This window comes from Schistocerca nitens, chromosome 2, assembly GCF_023898315.1.
Source record: "Schistocerca nitens isolate TAMUIC-IGC-003100 chromosome 2, iqSchNite1.1, whole genome shotgun sequence".
NCBI lineage: Eukaryota > Metazoa > Arthropoda > Insecta > Orthoptera > Acrididae > Schistocerca > Schistocerca nitens.
Genome location: NC_064615.1, coordinates 736273723 through 736292853, shown reverse-complemented (window position 1 = coordinate 736292853; position 19131 = coordinate 736273723). Strand labels below are relative to the sequence as shown.

Sequence of the window (19131 nt, the reverse complement as noted above, 5' to 3'; positions counted from 1 at the left end):
GACACGCACTCACAATGAGTGTGGGTGGTAACATCTGCCTGGCACCGCCCGGGTAACTGCGCCTCGAGGAAAACAAAATCCTCAGGAAGAAGAAGGCATCTACGTAGAGGTACGTAGTTACTGTTCGACAGCTCAATTACTCAATCAAACTGCGTTATTGCCTCCCTAAAATGCCACCTTCTGTCATGCTGAATAGGACGCTCAAGTGTGGTTCACTTACAACGGATCGTTTCACACAGGATAAATAACGGATCATTTCAGAAAAGGGTTTACAGAGACTGACGACCGATACACAGGGATTTCGCTCCTCACGTCAAAATAAGAATTGTCAATGTCAACACTAGTGCTGTCACGCTTCGTTTTGGAGTTATGCGACAGTCAACAGGAGCTGATGTATCATTTGCGTGTCTGTTTCAGTGGCTATAGAGGGATCACGCACTGTTGTGACAGGTGTGTAGTTAGTTCGTACAAAGCCATTGTTTCCGGTGAACGGCCCGCTTGACTCAGCTGCCAGTGAGACACTACCAGCATCGTAACGCGCTGTTTGTACCTACTGAATACACACCCAGCACAACCAGACCAATGGCAAAATTTTAATTACAGTTGGTGCATGGAACAATTAATTTGGTTTAGTAACGAGCTCACGGTAATTAATTTTATTTATAGTTTGCCACATGGAAAATTATTGGTAGCGGGTTCTTTTTCTCATGCAAGATAGAACGTCAGTGTTCAGGCAGGAAAACATTCAAAAGTACCTGTAAGCGAACACAAATATTTTGTCCTAACGGACAGTGGAATGTGGTCAAGAAGCACCAACTCCGACGAGAAGGACGCTGTTCCTCATGTTGGATAAATCATCTACAATCAGCACAAGAAGAGAGTTGCCAGAAAAATGCTGTCAGGACAAAATCTTCAACTGAGCCCCTTACTATGGACACGAGTGAAAGAGGTCCGTCACATCCATTTCATACGTTTGTGTCACTTTGTTGTGTTTCGATGCCTCTAGCTTTCTGTATATGAAGGGACCAAACCTCAAAGAATACAACGTGCAATGTTTATTTTTTCTTTCAATCTTGTATGAATGTTTCGTTATCCTAATCCTTTTTCCCATGTCCTGTGTTTTGATTCTGTATGTCTGGGGTCAGTGTGAGAGACGAGAGGGTTTCCTCGTGAGTGGGAGAGTAGTTTCGGTAAGAGGGGATGGTCAGGCAAAAGGGCAGAGAGATTTATCAACAGCTGTAGACAAGGTTTGGTATCAGGTACCAGTGGTCTTTCGTGTAGCGCTCACTCCCGTTCTGGTACCTGAACGTGGCGAGCTCTAGTCAATCTAACTGCAGAAAACTCCTGTTTGAGGTGACGGTAAATCAGGCTGTGTCTCTCGCAGACACTCCGAGGTGTGAGTACAGGTATCGGAACGGATTTGGTATACTTCAGTTTTATTTTGTAGTGATGTTTCAAGCTTAGAATATTAGGAGGAAAATTACATTATTCTTTTTGAATATAATTTCACATGTGCGCAAGTAATTCTAATTTTTACGTAAGTAGTACTTTGTTTATAGATTTTAAGCCTACCACGTGGGGTGGTATGCCAAAGAAACCACGTTTAGTCAAGTATTTTGTCAAAATGTTTCATCCTCAATGCTGTAGATAAATCAGAGGGGTCTGTTTACGATTAATATGATTTTTGAATTATAAATTTCCAGATTTTTAACGGATTTTGTAATAGGTTCTTCGTTTGAGGCACGTTTTCTTATGATAATGTGGTAGTACCGATGTCTTTCCTTGTGTACTATTTCATAAATGTTCACATCGTCAGTGCTTGTCTAGAGCGTGGATGATGTTTTCCCTAAGACATGTTTTTTGTTGCAAAATGGTAGGGTTTCGTATTTCGTGTGTCCGTCAGTGTTCAACCTTGTGCTCATTAAATTATATTGAGGTACCACTTCGTATTCTCCACTGAATTGTGCTGAATTTTCTTCATAAAACGAATACCGATACACACGGAAATAGCTAAATTTTGTCTCTTTTCATGATTTATGATGCAATGTGTTTTCGTGATTTTATTACGTGATTGTTCCAATCGTCCTTGGGCTCATCATATTATGCTGGTGCGAGCTATATCTTTGTGTAATCGATTGTTCTGACCTTTGATGCAGAACGAGTACCTATATTAGTTGTATGTAATGTGCTTTATCAAATTTCATTTTCCTCAACTTAATGAACTTCTGCACTTCAGAGCAACCTCCCCTGCAACACTCTTATAAGCTATTCATACTACTTCTGATCATCCTGTATGTTGCTACGGTGAGGAATATGTTGATTTAAGGTGTCTCCATTGCGTCTTTTGCATTAAATTAGTTGCTGGTAACCAACAACATAGGATCACAGAACAAACCATTAGTCATTTCCTCAGAAATGTCCTAGAGTGTAAGAGTAAAGTGGCCGGAAACGGTATTTGCGGTGAATTAACCGAATCAAATAATTGCGTGGAATGTAAATGTACTCTGAGAAATAATTTTTAAGAAAAAATTCGACACATTGAAGCATCTGCAGTATCGACAAAATATCCATGTCTTTCCCTTCTTTAAACCCATCGATTGCATGTCATATACTCTCTCAAAGAATGTTTTCCTTCGTCCCTGAAAATTTAAAGTTGTGGAGTAAGATCCTTCGAAAAATGACTGTATCATTTATACTGGTAATATGATGGTTAATTTTCCTTTCGTGTTTCCGATAGTATCATCCTCATGTCAACCTACTTCAGTCAATATTTCATAAAAATTATTTACGTGCATAAAATATTGGCATTCTTAGAGGTATTCTCTTTTTTTTATTTTTTTTTCCTCATGAATCACTGAAACATATAATTATTTGGCCTTCAGCTTCAGCTAACACTATAACCAAACCTAAATGTTGTAGGGATCATGTCGTCGTTACGATGTATAGCTTGCTTCACGCTAGAACAATGTCACGAGTCATAGAATAACGGGAGCTGCCTCAGGTGAGCGAGTCTGAAACATAACCTAGCCTTACCTAACCTATGAGACGCGATGTGAGCCACACATCGTGAAGCTTCATTTCTCTGAAAAACAGAGAAAGATCCATGAACGGATATTAAGGAGTGATTGAGGAATGATTTGAAAGAAACTACTTGTATTAAAGTTTTGGTGGAGTGTTTATTTAAGAATGCATACAAATTGATAGGCTAATTGCGTGGCAATTGAAAGCTTTACAATTCGATGAGCCGTATCAGTATGCACTGAAGAACCATCTTAAGGCTTTTTGTACAGATATAATGTCACTTTCAACTATTTAAGAGTCTGACGAAGATGGTAGACAGTTCACTGCAGAAACCTTGTCTTACTCGGGCACGCCAGAGCATGCACGGAATTACTGTCGCGCGAAGTGACCTTGTGGCAGATTTCCGCGAAAAAGAATTGGCATGACGTCACCTAACGAAAACACCTTCACGATTGCTCAGTCTGTCTTTCTTGTATCTACCAACTTTAGGAAGCAGACTCAAGTCCGTTGCCCCTAAAAAAAAAATAAAACAATAAAAATATTTGTCATCTCCTGCTATTCGGCCATTGTGTTACCATAGGGACACTGTGGTAGGGAGGACTGCGTACGTCACTCCTCCAGGACGGAGACAATAAAAGGACAAATCTGACTTGATTCTTCCCCATTTGCCTCTTTTTGCGCGTTTAGTTTCAATTCATGTTAGCCCAGACCCGGGCCACGAACGTTCTGCGCATGTTACTTCATATAGCACAGTTTGGTTCAAATGGTTCAAATGGCTCTGAGCACTATGGGACTTAACTGCTAAGGTCATCAGTCCCCTAGAACTTAGAACTAATTAAACCTAACTAACCTAAGGACATCACATACATCCATGCCCGAGGCAGGATTCGAAACTGCGACCGTATCGGTCGCGCAGTTCCAGACTGTAGCGCCTAGAACCGCTCGGCCACCCCGGCCGGCAGCACAGTTTGGACACCAGCCCTAACAGTTCTGAAATGTTAAGAGTATCTCGAAGCAATCATAGGAATTAAATTGGCGTGGTTTCTGGTTCTCCACTCTGGTACTCCGCTCTGCAATGCTCCAGCAATTGCATACCAGTTTTGGCCACTACGTATCTACGGAAAGTACCACTTTTTTTAATCACATCAGTCTTCTGAACAGTTGGATGCGGCCCTCCACGAATTCCTCTTCTGTGCCCACCTCTTCATCTCACAGTTGCACTTGCAAAAAAAAAAAAAAAAAAAAAAAGGCTCTGAGCACTATGGGACTTAACAGCTATGGTCATCAGTCCCCTAGAACTTACAACTACTTAAACCTAACTAACCTAAGGACAGCACACAACACCCAGTCATCACGAGGCAGAGAAAATCCCTGACACCGCCGGGAATCGAACCCGGGAACCCGGGCGTGGGAAGCGAGAACGCTACCGCACGACCACGAGCTGCGGACTGTTGCACTTGCAGCCTACGACCTCAATTATTTGCTGGATGTATTCCAATGTCTGCCTTCTTCTGCAGTTTTTGCCCCCTACAGTTCCCCGTAGTACCACGGAGGTCAGACGTCCCTTCTCCTTGTCAGTATTTTTCCCATATGCTTTCCTCTCCGGTTCTGCGCAGAACCTTCTCATTCCTTACCTTATCAGTCCACCTAATTTTCAACATCCGTCTGCTTCGTTTCTCTTATCTTCCGGTTTTCACACAGTTCACGTTCCAGTACCATACAACGCTTTGCTCCAGCGGTAAATTCTCAGAAATTTCTTCCTCGAATTAAGGCCAGTGTTTGACACTAGTAGACTTCTCTTGGCAAGGTACGCTCTTCTCGCCAGTGCTAATAGGCTTTTGATCTCCTGTTTGCTCCGTCCGTCATTGATTATTTTACTGCCTAGGTTGTAAAATTCCTTAACGTCATCTACTTCGTAACCATTAATCCTGATGTTAAGGTTCTCATTGTTCTCATTTCTGCTTCTTCTCATTACTTTCGTCTTTTTTCGATTTATTCTCAATCCATATTCTGTACTCGTTAGACTGTTCATTACATTCAGGAGACCATGTAATTCTTCTTCACTTTCACTCAGGACAGAAATGTCATCAACGAATCGCATCATTGATACCCTTTCACCTTGAATTTTAATTCCACTCCTGTAACTTTCCTTTATTTCCATGATTGCTTCTTCGATGTACAGATTGAACAATAGGGGCGAAAAACTGCTTCCCTGTCTTACACCCTTTTTAACCCAAGCACTTCGTTCTTGGTCGTCCCTTGTCGGTATTCTCTCTTGGTTCTTGTAGATATTGTATATTATCCGTTTCTCCCTTGAGAATTTCGAACATCTTGCACCATTTTATAATGTCGACCGCTTTTTCCAGATCGACAAACCCTATGAACGTGTTGATTTTTCTTTAGTCTTGCTTCCATTATCAACCGCAACGTCAGAATTGCCTCTCTGGTGCCTTTACCTTTCATAAAGCCAAACTGATTGTCATCTAACACATCCTCAGTTTTCTTTTCCATTCTTCTGTGTATCATTCTTGTAAGCAACTTGTATGCATGAGCTGTTAAGCTGATTGTGCGATAATTCTCCCACTTCTCAGGTCTTGCAGTCTTCGGAATTGTGTGTATGATATTTTTTCGAAAGTCAAATGGTACGTCGCCAGACTCATACATTCTGTTCACCAACGTGAATAATCGTTTTGTTGGCACTTCCCCCAATGATTTTAGAAATTCTGATGGAATGTTATCCATCCTTTGTGCCTCATTTGATTTTGAATTTCTGTATGCTGTCTCAGCCCTTCCAATAATCATTTCTATTTCGATTTCTTCACATTTTTCATAGAGCCACTTCGCGTTGCCTTCCCTTCACTTCCTATTTATTTCATTCCTCAGTGACTTGTATTTCTGTATCACTGAATTTCTCTGAGCATTTTTGTACTTTCTTCTTTCATCAATCAACTGAAGTATTTCTTCTCTTACCCATGGTTTCTTCGCAGTTACCTTCTTTTTACCTATGTTTTTCTTTCAAACTTCAGTGAATGGACGTTTTAGAGATGTCCATTCCTCTTCAACTGTACTGCCTACTGAGCTATTATTTATTGCTGTATCTATAACCTTAGAGAACTTCAAGGGTATCTCGTCATTCCTTAGTACGTCCATATCCCACTTCTTTGCGTATTGATTGTTCCTGACTAATCTCTTATACTTCATCCTACTCTTCATGACTACTGCATTTTGATCTGAGTCTACAAATGCTCCTGGGCACGCCTTACAATCCAGAATCTGATTTCGGAATCTCTGTCCGACCATGGTGTAATCTAACTGAAATCTTCCCGTATCACTCGGCCTTTTCCACGTATACTTCATCCTCTTGTGATTCTTAAACAGAGTATTCGCCCTTACTAGCTAAAAATTACTACGGAACTCAATTAGTCTCTTCCTTGTCCCAAACCCTTTTTTTCCTGTAACCTTTCCTGTTACTCGTCTCCCCACTAATGCTTTCCAGTCCCCCATGACTATTAGATTTTCATCTCCATTTACCTATCGTATTACCCTTTCAATGTCATCACATACTTTTCTATCTCTTCATCTTCAGCCTGCGACGTCTGCATGTATAACTGAACTACCGTTGTCGGTGTTCGTTTGCCGTCCATTCTGATAAGAACAACCCTGTCACTGAACTGTTCACAGTAACATACTCTCTACCCTACCCTCCTATTCATAAAGAATCTACTCCCGCTATACCATTTTCTGCTGCTGTTGATATTATCCTACACTCATCTGAGCAGAAATCCTTGTCTTCTTTCCATTTCGCTTCACTGGCTCCTATTATATCTAGCTTGAGCCTTTGCATTTCCCTTTTCAGATTTTCTAGCTTCCCTACCACGTTCAAATTTCTGACATTCCACGCCCCGACTCGTAGGACGTTGTCCTTTCGATGGTTATTGAATCTTTTTCTCATGGTCACCTCCCCCTTTGCAGTCCCCTCCTGGAGATCTGCATGGGGGACTGTACGGGAATCTTTTGCCAATGGAGAGATCATCATGACATTTTTTTCAGCTATAGGTCACATGACCTGTGGATACACGTAGTGTGTCTTTTACGCAGTGATTTCCATTGCCTTATGCATTCTTATGACGTTGATCAATGTTGATTCATCCGTCTTTAGGAGGAGTTCCGCACCCCAAGGACAAGAGAATGCCCTGAACTTCTATCCGCTTCTCCGTCCACTTTGACAAGGCCGCTGGCAGAATGAGGGTGACTTCTTATGCCGGAAGTCTTCGCTCGCCGTTGCTGAAGATTTTTATTCAAAATTTAAGCGGTGACGCATTTAGAACCAGAGACCGAGGATGTTTTCATTACTAATCAAAGACGCTATCCCCCAGATCATGTGTGATTGACGAACATTTGTTTGAAACATACTGAAATTTTTATACTACGTCCCGACTACACAACGAGACACAATAGTGGAAGATAAATATGGTATTCACGAATGTATTGGTTTTGTCGATTTACATACTTATATTTACGGTGGCTTCTGAAATTTGCCCATAGGCCGTTTAATAAACCCTTAACACTAGGTAGATCGGAAATATTATGTTCCCGTGCCTGAACAGTATTTTAGTTACTATTCATTGTGTTTCAAAGATACTGTAATTAGTTGTCCAGGTCGCTCCGAAATAGTGAAAAATTTTGTGACTTCAACTCACTGTATTGAAACTGAGAAGTCTTTACAGCAGGGTAACAGGGCTGCCGCACTTTCTTTTTCTTCCTTCTGTCCCGTTTCCTTTTTTCGGTAGTTAATTAGATAAGGCAGTTAAAATAATTACTTGCCTGGAATCGAAGATCACCCACAGGTGCTTCCGCATAAGGTATTCCTTCAAACCTGTATATCGTTTTGCCTGTATATGTTTGCGAAATCAGACCCCTCACAGTGCCTTCTTCTGTGTCTACTGTCACATATTCTTGACCCTGTAAGAAACAGAAAGAAAAGTAACATTATGTTTACTATAAATGTGCGTAGGACGAAAACGGTAACAGGCCCACTTAAGGCATTAATGGTTCAAATGGCTCTGAGCACTATGGGACGTAACATCTCAGGTCATCAGTCCCTTAGAACTTAGAACTACTTAATCCTAACTAACCTAAGGATATCACACACATCCATGCCCGAGGCAGGATTCGAACCTGCGACCGTAGCGGTCGCGCGGTTCCAGACTGAAGCGCCTAGAACCGCTCGGCTTCCAACGGCCGGGTTAGGCATTAATTTAGAATACTAGGATCAGAAATTGGTGTCATAAGAAGACGTGGAAGGCCAGCTGACACCGAAAAATTAAATACTGAGTTTTCTCTGGAAGCAGCAATTCCACACCCCCTACTCCCTGCCGCCGTTGGATAAGCAGCTGCCAGCAGAAAGTTGTATACTCCTAGCTCACTAATTTGTTACATAGTTTAATTCTTAATTTCTTTGCGTGTGTTTGGTACTTGCATTGTTTAATTTATAAATTTCGGGCGTATTATAGTATTTGAGAGTTGTAGCATCGCGTTTTAGTACTTGAATAGTGAAAATCGCGTAGTCTCCTTCCGCCGCCGAGCAGTGTGTCAGCAGTGCGCAAGTAGCAGCATTACTACATTTACTAGGCAATCTTGTATTTTAATAACCGTTTAAATTTTTTGCCGATTAGTTTGTGCTCTCTGTAGATTAGTTCACACGTTCTTTGCACAACAGTTTATAGCATGGATAGGGACTGCAACTGCTGTGTTCGGATGCAGGCTGAGTTGGCATCCCTTCGCTCCCAGCTTCAGGCAGTGTTGGCTTCGGTCACACAGCTTGAGGCTGTTGCCAATGGGCATCACTGTGGGGGTACGGATGGGGGTTTGTCGGGGACAGCCAGCTCGTCCCACGCATCCCCCGATCGGACTACGACTGTGGTTGCCCGGGATACTGCCCACATTGAGGCTGATCCCTCACCTGTGGTTTGTGGCGTATAAATGTAGATGTAAATGTAAAATTCCTTGTTTTTGGTAACAGATGTCATTTTGTCATGAGAAATGCCGCAAACGGGCATCAGTTGCAAATAGTTACAAGTGATCATTTGTGACAGTTTGTAACTGAGACTCTTGAAATAAGTATTTTTCGCTGCTTTTATATTATTATATTATATTTAAAACTATGCAGCATGTTTCAGAGTCGCAGCCCTTCTCAAGCTTCTATTTGTGTAATCAGTAAAGAAAGACCGGGCGCTTGGTAATGGACCTGCGAGTCTCAAACCAGCAGCAAAGAATTAAATATCAACGTATAAAATAAAAATATGTTCAGCTGTGCAACTGCTACTGCATCAGTTACGGATCCACAATTCAATTTTTCCATCGAAAATAACGCAGGAAAGAATGATAACATTGAAAAGGCAGAAAAGCAACAAAGAAGCATTAGTCAGAAATAAAGTTAAAATGGATAGTCGTGAGAATGTTAGCCACTATTATTGTAATTAGGATGTGGCATCTGACATGCATCAGAAATGGAATCATATGTTCCTAAGACTACTCACAAAATGTAATTCATGAAATCACCTGTTGCCATGAAAGGAGTGAGAACTGATGTAACATACACTGCAGAGGTATATTAATTGTTGTAAAGTGTAGTAGGGGTGCCACATACAAACTGCAACACACGTATAATTACTAGAGGCACACATTTCCAATACTGAGAAGCTTCTTCTGCCTGTGAAAGAAACACGCTCCGTTGGAGGCTCGACACTGGTTCACCGATCATATTGGCAGTGTGTATTTTAGCGTCCTATAACAACAAGATTATTTGTAAATAAAATGCAACACAATGCCGACTGCTGATGGCTTGGTTGACAAGCCACATAATTCTATCAAGAGTTGATAACCTACTCCTGCTCAGAGAACTTTAGAATTATTCACACATGTGACAGTAATACACTTTCTTAATGGAAGATGGTATTAGCTTTTCTGTTGATTGGGAATGCTTCCAATGGATGATTTAACACAACGTTACAAGTACCTACATAACAGTGACTCCACCTATTTTCGACGTTGCTATTCTCCATAAAACAAGAATCTGTTTCGTTTTCATTAAACTCTTCTTAAACGTCGTTATTCCGAAAATTTTCAGTTGGATCACTCAGATTCCAAAGAGAAGTACACTGTATATGTTGAAAAGTATGTTACATCAAGGACGAAATCTGTGGACACGCACACTGGACTCGCATTCGGGAGGACAACGGTTAAAACCTGCGTCCGGCCGTCCTGATTTAGGTTTTCCGTGATTTCTCTAAATCGATTCAGGCAATTGCCGAGATGGTTCCTTTGAAAGGGTACAGTCAACTTCCTTCCCTAATCCGATGGGACCCATGACCTCGCTGTTTAGTCCTCTCGCCAAAATCAACCAATCAGTGCACGCGGAAATACGAAGGCTACAACCTTGATGTGTTGCACCGCATCCTATAACGTATTTTATGGCTTTAATTTGACAAACACAGCAACTATGTTTGAGCCGGTCCGCTAGGATATTCAAAGATACCAATGCCGCGTCTCATAACAATGCATTCACCGGCTCTTGGTCTTGTTATCTCCAGGCAGTGGAAGAGCTATAGTGCGTTTAATTGTTATCTCCAGCCAATGGAAGAGCTATAGTGCGTTTAAAATTAGTTGCGACTTTTGATGTTTGGCTGGCCGGAGGAGGACGTGACGCCGTTACCCAGGTAACACCAATGGCGAGCCGACTTTACGTACCACGTCGCCGGCTGTTCGGCTGGCAAGGCGCCCCTGTTGCCATACCACGAATAAACAGTACCACGTGGTGTCACGCATTAGATGCATCAACGTTTGTCTGCTCCCGTTGTAACGTCGTGTTTTCTGGCGTTGAGAGTTCTGTAGTCACTGATATTGTGAACAAGTGCTTTGTGTTGGCGTTTCATTAATAACAACAGTGCAGCACATCTGAATAAGAGATCTGCAATAAAAATGTCGTCCAAGAACTCATTCAGTGGTTGGGAAGATAACGTTCTGCTGCAAAACATACCTCGGAATTCGACAATAGTAATGGACAAAACGCGTTACCACTCTGTTGTGATGCATAAAGCTCCAACAATGTAGTGAAGGAAAACGGATATTTTGCGGGTACAAAGAAATGTTCCTTGAGGTAAATGTGAACTTGGCATGTATAAGGCGAAGGTAATGGAACTGTCAGTGCTGTACAAGCCAAAACTTCACGCTACCGGATCGACGAACTGGCTAACGGTAAAGGGAATAGTTTAATCAGACTTCCTCCGTATCATGCCCATTTAAATTCGACAGAGTATGTGGGCCAAGGTGAAAAGTAATGCGGCAAAAATCAAAAAGAAGTTTACGCTCAATGAGGTTGAAACGCTGACCAAAGAAAATGTTGCACGACAGGACTGGTCTTCATTTGTCAGCCATACCAAGAAGGCAGTTCAGGAGACGTTGATTCATGAAGGACTGTGACGAGTTTTGACGAATACGTAACTTCTTTTGTTGCCATGTAAAAATCTGCTTCTTTTGTCAAATCACAGCAGAGTTTAGAAATATACATCTCACTAACATTCTAGTGCACTTGAAATTGCGACAGAATCCCGAAATAGTGTGTTAGTAAACTAACAACTGAGTACTAGTCAGGTCAATAGTTTATGAAACAGCCCATTCTAAGTATAAAAATAAACTTGTAACTTCTTCTCTTATATTGTCTCAAACCCCACAACAGTTCTAGTTTCGCCAGCTATCGATGGCTCTCAATGATTGGATTATTTTATTGAAAAATATCTGTAGTCGTTTGAATATCGCAGTAGATATGGAATTTTGTCATACTAATCGTATGGCGAAACACTCTCGTCTTTGCGGGCTGTGATTTGGCAAAATCTTGTGTCGATATCCCAGACCATTTGTGAGATACGAGGATTTTATGAATATTTCGCTCTAGTTTTGTCACTGAGCACGAGTTCGTGACGGAGCGCTTTGCATAATATTACCTAGATTTAATATTCAGAAACATGCAGCTTAACACGCACCAAACACAAATTCATAGCGATACCTACTTTTCAATGCAATCTAAGAATTTCTTGCAGTAGCTTACCTACTATCGAAATATCACAATAACTGTGAGCATTAACGAAATGATAGGCGGTTCATCATGAAGCTGACGAATTAAACTATAAGATGCGCTAGAATGAGAGTTTATTACGGAGTAGTTTCTTCAAAATCGTTTGAGAAAGATCGCAGATCGGACGGCTTGCGCGGCTTGCTGTTCACGTAGTCAAGCGAGCTTGACAGGTTCCGCGCCGAGTAGGCCTGGCACTTAACTATACTGTGGTCACCGCCGACGCGCCTAGCACACGCTGGCAACTATACTTCCCTCCCCTCGATCCGTATTGAACTGTCAAAAAACGCAACTTATTTTAAATGCACTAAAGTAAGTTTTGTAGGACACAACTGTTCGCATGTGGAATTAGTCCACTGTGGTTATCACAATGCTAGCCTGGTAGAAGTTTGGTGGCAGCTTTTGTAGTAAATGTTCGGAGGATCCCCTGCAAGTTAAGGGGCGTTCGAGTTATGTTCGGAGCCTAAATGAGCATTGGCGTGGAAGTATTTTACTTAATGGGTCAGCTAGTGCTCCGCTGAGATTACGAGTTGTGTGTGTGTGTGTGCTACTGAATGCGCCGTCTGCTTTATGTGAAGGTCAACAGGCATAGCAAGTACGGCTTTTGTCATTAGGTAATTTGGATGGATTTCGCCGTATCGCTTGTGGATTTTCGTCGTAGCCAAAGAAGGAAGAACAAAAACTAATAAGCGGTAAGCTTATTGTTTGATACGCGAGAACTTGTTAGCTTTTGATATTCATGTATGCCACCGATTAATGTTTACCAGTCTGACGGTATTTGAGAGCATTGTGTCCAAGACTGTACGGGCAAACGGTTCACCAAACTTTCAGTATTTTGTTCTGGCTGAGAGCCATTAAGTCTTGTGTACTCATGTTGGTGCTTATTGGTGCAATGTTTTTAGAATTATGCATGAGCAGACAGCTTTATTTTTGTTAATCGTCATTTTAATTGTTTTAAAAACAAATATATTTTAATAGCTCTGCTCTTGATCAAGGTTAATGATCTATTCCAGTTAGAGAGATTTTGGCTATCCTGCGAGTCATGTCACGCAAGGTGCCTTTAAATTGGAAATTCGTAGCAAGGACTTATGGGACCAAATTGCTGAGGTCATCGGTCCCTAAGCTTACACTTTACTTAATTTAACTTAAACTAACTAACGCTAAGGACGGCGCACGCACCCATGCCCGCGGGAGGACTCGAACCTCCGACGGAGGACTCGAACCTCCGACGGGGGAAGTCGCGTGGACCATGACAAGACGCCTAAGACCGCGAGGCTACCCCACGAGGCCCGGATACCTTTAAAATCATACTGTGCAAAACTTTTTAATGCCCGATATTTTGTCCAAGTATTGGTAAGACCTTGTTAATTCAAGTCAGAGTTAAGAGGAGAATTTTAATCAATGGGGTCCCTCATTTAAGATCTGTTTTAGCAGCGTTACTGGGTTTTCAGATCACATTATCCAATAAAGTGTTCCTCCTTTTTCAGAGTGTAAAGGATATATTTATTACTTCATTTTAAGACATGTGCTATACTTGTTTCTTATGTGCGTTTCAGTACACTAAACAGCGTGATACCCTCCGTCTCATAATTAATCTGCTTAAGAAGGGAACATTTTAGAAAGCTGGACCCGGTAGTTATTTTGGAAGCTGTTGTGAGATGATGTACTCCTCAAAGGGATTGTATCTAATTTAATATTTAAACTGAACATGTTTTAAAAAATATTTTTCTCCTCTTTGGAACCCTTTACTGTGATTTCCAAATTTTGAAGGTGACCGTTTTTATTAGAGTTATTTTATGAAATAAAACATTGTACAATACTGTGAACGTTTATTTCTCGGTAGGGTAAGTGAGGGTAAAGCCCGGAATTTTATTTTTTAATGTTGTGGTCAATTTTTCCCGCGATTGCAAATTGAAGACACGGATTGGATTATTACCTATAATCTATCCAAATTCCAGCCCTGTTTGATTATTAATGGGAAAGAAATTTTCAGATTAGCTAAAACAAAAATTGCGGGGTTTCCCACAAGACGATCATACATTTCAAAATGAAGAAATTCAGTCTGAAATGTATGATCGTCTTGCGAGCGTCTCCTACCTATCTGTGTGTTTTGGAGTTTATTTATTGTAACAAAAGCTACGTTTTTATGCCTGCATCGAAGTTGTTCATTGCAAATTTTGCAGTGACAATCTGATTACGTCTTGCTTCGGCTTCAAAATGGTCTACTGGTAGCACTGAGCATAAAAATAAACAGCTGATGGTTATCTATAGTGAAGTTTCACAATTATTTGACAGCCGTAAAGCCCCACCTCATCAAAAATCTAGCTGAAATTTCTTTGACATGAAATAATGTGTTATGTTTCCAAGTATCGTGTTGGGCAAATGTTATATCTTGCCTTGCACTGACCGGCAAAACGATACTAGGATCATTCCTCTGTCAAGGAGTCTTCCATACTGACTCATTACGTTTTAATAAAGCGCACTTGATTAATCACTTTGCAAAACAGTTAATTTGTATGGGACTTGTTTATGATAATGCAGTTCAATTAATTCATTGCTCTCGGTACAAGACTTGTTACTACGAGCTAATTAAAGCGTGCTGCAGGGTGCAATCACTCCTGAAGGAAAGATAATGTCTTCTTCAATCCGACTAATTATATTAAGCAACTTTACACGCTTGCCTATCCTGCACAAGCCTTTTCTCCTCTGAATAACTTCTGTAACCTACATCCATTTGAACCTACTTAGTGTATTCATGTTTAGGTCTTCTATATTTTTTACCTTCGACACTTCCCTGCATTACTAAAATAAGTATTCCTTCAGGTTTCAGGATGCATCATACCCACCAATCCCTTCTTTTAGGCAAGCTGTGCGATCTCATCCAATACCTTCAAAAAAGAATTCCAAGCACTTAAATTGATATTAGATATCATGAAATGCCTTTTTTTTGGAGATAATTTTCTTGCTATTGCCAGCCCGCGTTTTACCTCCCCTCTATTTCGGCCGTCATCATTTATTTATTTATTTTGCTGGTCAAATAGGAAACACAAATACTACTTTTAGAGTCAGTTTTCGTAGTTAATTCCCTTTACATCGGCTGATTTAATTTTACTACATTCCATTGCTGTTGACTTATTTTTGTTGCTGTATATTTTATTACCTCTTTTAAAGACACGATCCATTCTGTTCAACTTCTGTTCCACCTCGTTAGCAGTCTCTGACAAAACTGCAATGTCTTCGGCAAATCTCAAAGTTTTTATTTCTTCTCCCTGAACTTTAATGTACTTCCCAGGTTTCTCCTTGGTTTCCCTTACCGCTTGCTCAGTGTAAAGATTGAATAACATGCAAGAGAGACTAAAACTGTATTTTGCTCTCTTCTCAACCACTGCTTCCCTTTAACGTTGCTCGACCCTTAGTTGCAGTCCTGTTTCTGTACAAGTTGTAAATTATCTTTCACAGTATTTCATCCTACCTACCTTCAAAATATCAAACAGTGTAGTCCAGGGAACATTGTCAGAAGACTTGTCTCAACCTACAGAAGTCGCAGAGTGAGTACTCTCGCCAGTGTTCCCGTATTTCTGCGGAACCCAAACTCATGTTCATCGAGTTTAGCCTCTGCAAGTCTTTTTAATTCTTTTGTAAATAATTCGTGTCAGTATTTTGAGACCATGACTTATTAACTGACAGTTCAGTAATATTTACATCTATCAGCACACGCCTTCTTTTGAAATGGACTTATTAAATACTCTTTGAAGTCTGACAGTTTCACCCATCGCATATATCTTGCACATGATAGGATCGTTTTGTCATGGCTGGTTCTCCCAAGGGTCTAAAATGGCTCTGAGCACTATGGGACTTAACTTCTAAGGTCATCAGTCCCCTAGAACTTAGAACTACTTAAACCTAACTAACCTAAGGACATCACACACATCCATGCCCGAGGCAGGATTCGAACCTGCGACCGTAGCGGCCGCGCGGTTCCAGACTGTAGCGTCGCAAGGGTCTCCATAATTGTGCGCTCACGAGCCTTTTTTTCCATTTAGGTTTTTCAGATCTCTGTTTTGTTCTTCTCGCAGTATCGTATCTTCCAACTCATCATCATCTACTTCTTCTTCCCCTCCTGGAATATTGCCTTCGAGCTCATTTACCTGGCATTGCGATTCTATACATTGCTTCCATTTTTGAGCTTTCCCTTCTTTGCTTAGCACAGGCTCAGCATCAGAGTACTTGGTATTCATACAGCTCCTTCTCTTTTCCCAGGCAGTTTCCCTAATTCTCCTACCGGCAGCGTCTTTCTTCCTCCCAATCAAGCACGCTTCTACAGTCTTTCATTTGTACTGTATTCTAGCTATTCCTGCTTAGACATTTTGGACTTTCTGTAAATCTCATTTTTTAGATGTCTGTATTCCTTTTCATCAGCATAATTTGATTTATTTTTACATTTTTCTCATTTCGCCAATAAAATTCAATATCTCTCCTTTCATCTAAGGATTACTTATAGGCCTTGTCTCATTATGTAAGTGATGCTCTGCTGCCTTCAATATTTCATTTCTCAAAGCTATCCTTTCGTCTTCCGTTGTATTCCTTCCGCCCATTTCAGTCAATGGATGCCCTATGGTCCCTCTGAAACAGTCAACAACCTCTGATTCCTTCAGTTTATGCACGTCCTTTCTCCTTAATTTCCTACCTTCCTCCAATTCCTTCAGTTTTAATTTACTCCAAACATCAACTTATGGCGAGAGCCGACATCGTGACATTAAGAGACGCTCGCTCGTGATGTCGTGGAGCGAGAGGCAGTGGGGGGTGGTTTGAGAGCTCGCAGCGATTAGCTGACCGCTCAAGGGTTGCCGAAGGCTGGTGGGTGGACACCTGTCGCGGAGCTTTTCCCGAAGACCGAGTGTGCGCGCTTGCGTGAAGGGCGGAGGCGACTTAATGTGAGTGAAATGACGGATGAATATTATATTCTGAGCGAAACTGCAGGCCCTGCAAAAATGATACAGCAAGACCACACACATTAGAAAAATGGCGGCGATACGACGAGGTCACGGCAATTTCAAGCATGAATCTAGAGTAAATATCAAGAAACTTAAAACTGTTTGAAGAATGACAGATTATAAAATTAATAAGAACCAACACAGTGTGCTTCTATAGTCCCTTCTATGTAGAGAACGGCGAATGTTATGTGAAGTCTGCTTCCAGAGTAAGTAGAAGCAAAATACATTTATTCACTTGACTCTGGAGGTGAGTCAGTAATCAAAGGGATGTAAGAAATAAAGCCGGCCGGTGTGGCCGAGCGGTTCTAGGCGCTTAAGTCTGGAGCCGCGCGACCGTTACGGTCGCAGGTTCAAATCCTGCCTCTGGCATGGATGTGTGTGATGTCCTTAGGTTAGTTAGGTTTAAGTAGTTCTAAGTTCTAGGGGACTGAAGACCTCCGATGTTAAGTCCCATAGTGCTCAGAGCCATTTGAACCATTTCTTTAACAAATAAAACTCCAAACAGAAGCCATTGAATTTCCTGGAGAAGATAGAAAATAAAACCAGAACCAGCGAAGAAACCCAACTAGGATGGAAAATGATGAGGTCTCGAAGTTAACGAATGTTGATTCTAAGATAGGCAATGTTTTCTGAATTATTGCTGTGTAATGATAAGGAAACATGCATGCTACCTACTGGCGAGAAACTGAAAATTCGAATGTAAACAAAATTAAGAATAATTAAACGCACTAATAATCTTAAAGTATTGCGCAACGAACAGCTTCGACGTAGAAGAACTGCATCTAATAAAAATACTCGCTGGGTAGGAATTACTTACCGACATTCGTTTTGTTCCGTTTTATGTTATGACAATACTTTAACTTTTCTAACTGTAGCTATTGGAAAGAAGATGGTGGTAGAACTTGAGATGAAGACAGCCTTTTATACGACAAAAGTAGACACTTACATCTAAGTTGTGTTATTCATCGGCATTGTTGCTCGTCGCGCGATTTGTTATGAATATTATTTTCATTTTCAGACAAATTCCCGAAATAGAAAGGCGTATATTACACATCTGTTAATTATGGTACTCATATTCTTAACAAGTGGCTATGGTACCACGAGACAGATGAAACAAATCAGGCTTCTTTAACGGATTACTTTACGAAAAAGTATATCTGGAAAAGCTAGAAGGTTTCGAAAATAATACAGATCGATTGGGCTTCTCGAAAAGACAAAACTAGGCAACGCTACGTAGTTACATATCGATGAAAAAGACACGTTGATTGATCTGACGAAGCCACTTGAGCTAGTTCAGTTTAATTTATTACGTGCAGATATCGGCATGCGGAAAGTAAAGCAGTAATTTATGTTTGTTTATTTCGTGAATGTTTGTTTTGGAGTTGTAATGAAAGGAAAATTTATTGCAGCCAGCATCCTATTCCACGTTTTTTCTAAAATATCTTTGATCGTATGAAAATTCTTATGATATCGTTCGTATCCCATCGATAAATCGTCCTTAAGTAAAACTGTGTTGGCTAAATTTTATACATTACATGAAAAAATAAACTCATTTGCGCAATAAAGCGTAATCTACGTTTTGAAACAAATTTACTTACTGTTATGACCACCAGGAATAAGCAGAGTACTACCGTGAAATGTACTAATTCTTTTAGCCACATTGTAATGAACACTTGGTTCCTCGCAGAGTAGCAACAAGAGACTGAGCTGGATATCTACGTATCTCGCAAACAAACAAAGATATCAAAAATGACATACTGGTGCTCATCAAGATGAGGAAAAACACTCCACTCTCTTAAAGATAGCATCAGTGTGAGTGTTATTTAACCTGAAAGGACTATTGGTGACACACTCGTAATGGAGTATTTACAGATATGTTTGATACATCCAGCACTCAGTGCAAAATTTTTGCGAAAAGCTTCCTTTGGTATGGTATTGCTTATCGTTGAGAATTAAACGGAAACTAGAGGACTGGAAACTTAACAA

The 19131-nt window shown here is 40.8% G+C and overlaps 1 protein-coding gene across 1 annotated transcript in view; it reads right to left on the bottom strand.

Annotated features, from left to right (window-relative positions):
• LOC126234594 (esterase FE4-like) overlaps window positions 1-18842 on the bottom strand; it is a 61688-nt gene extending 42846 nt beyond the window's left edge. The window contains exons 1-2 of the mRNA XM_049943309.1: window positions 18744-18842; window positions 7846-7983 (exon numbers count right to left, since the gene is read on the bottom strand). Of these exons, the coding sequence (XP_049799266.1) occupies window positions 7846-7983; window positions 18744-18806 (201 nt within the window). The 5' untranslated portion in view covers window positions 18807-18842. The remainder of the gene's footprint in view (window positions 1-7845; window positions 7984-18743) is intronic.
• Between the last annotated feature and the right edge of the window lie 289 nt (window positions 18843-19131).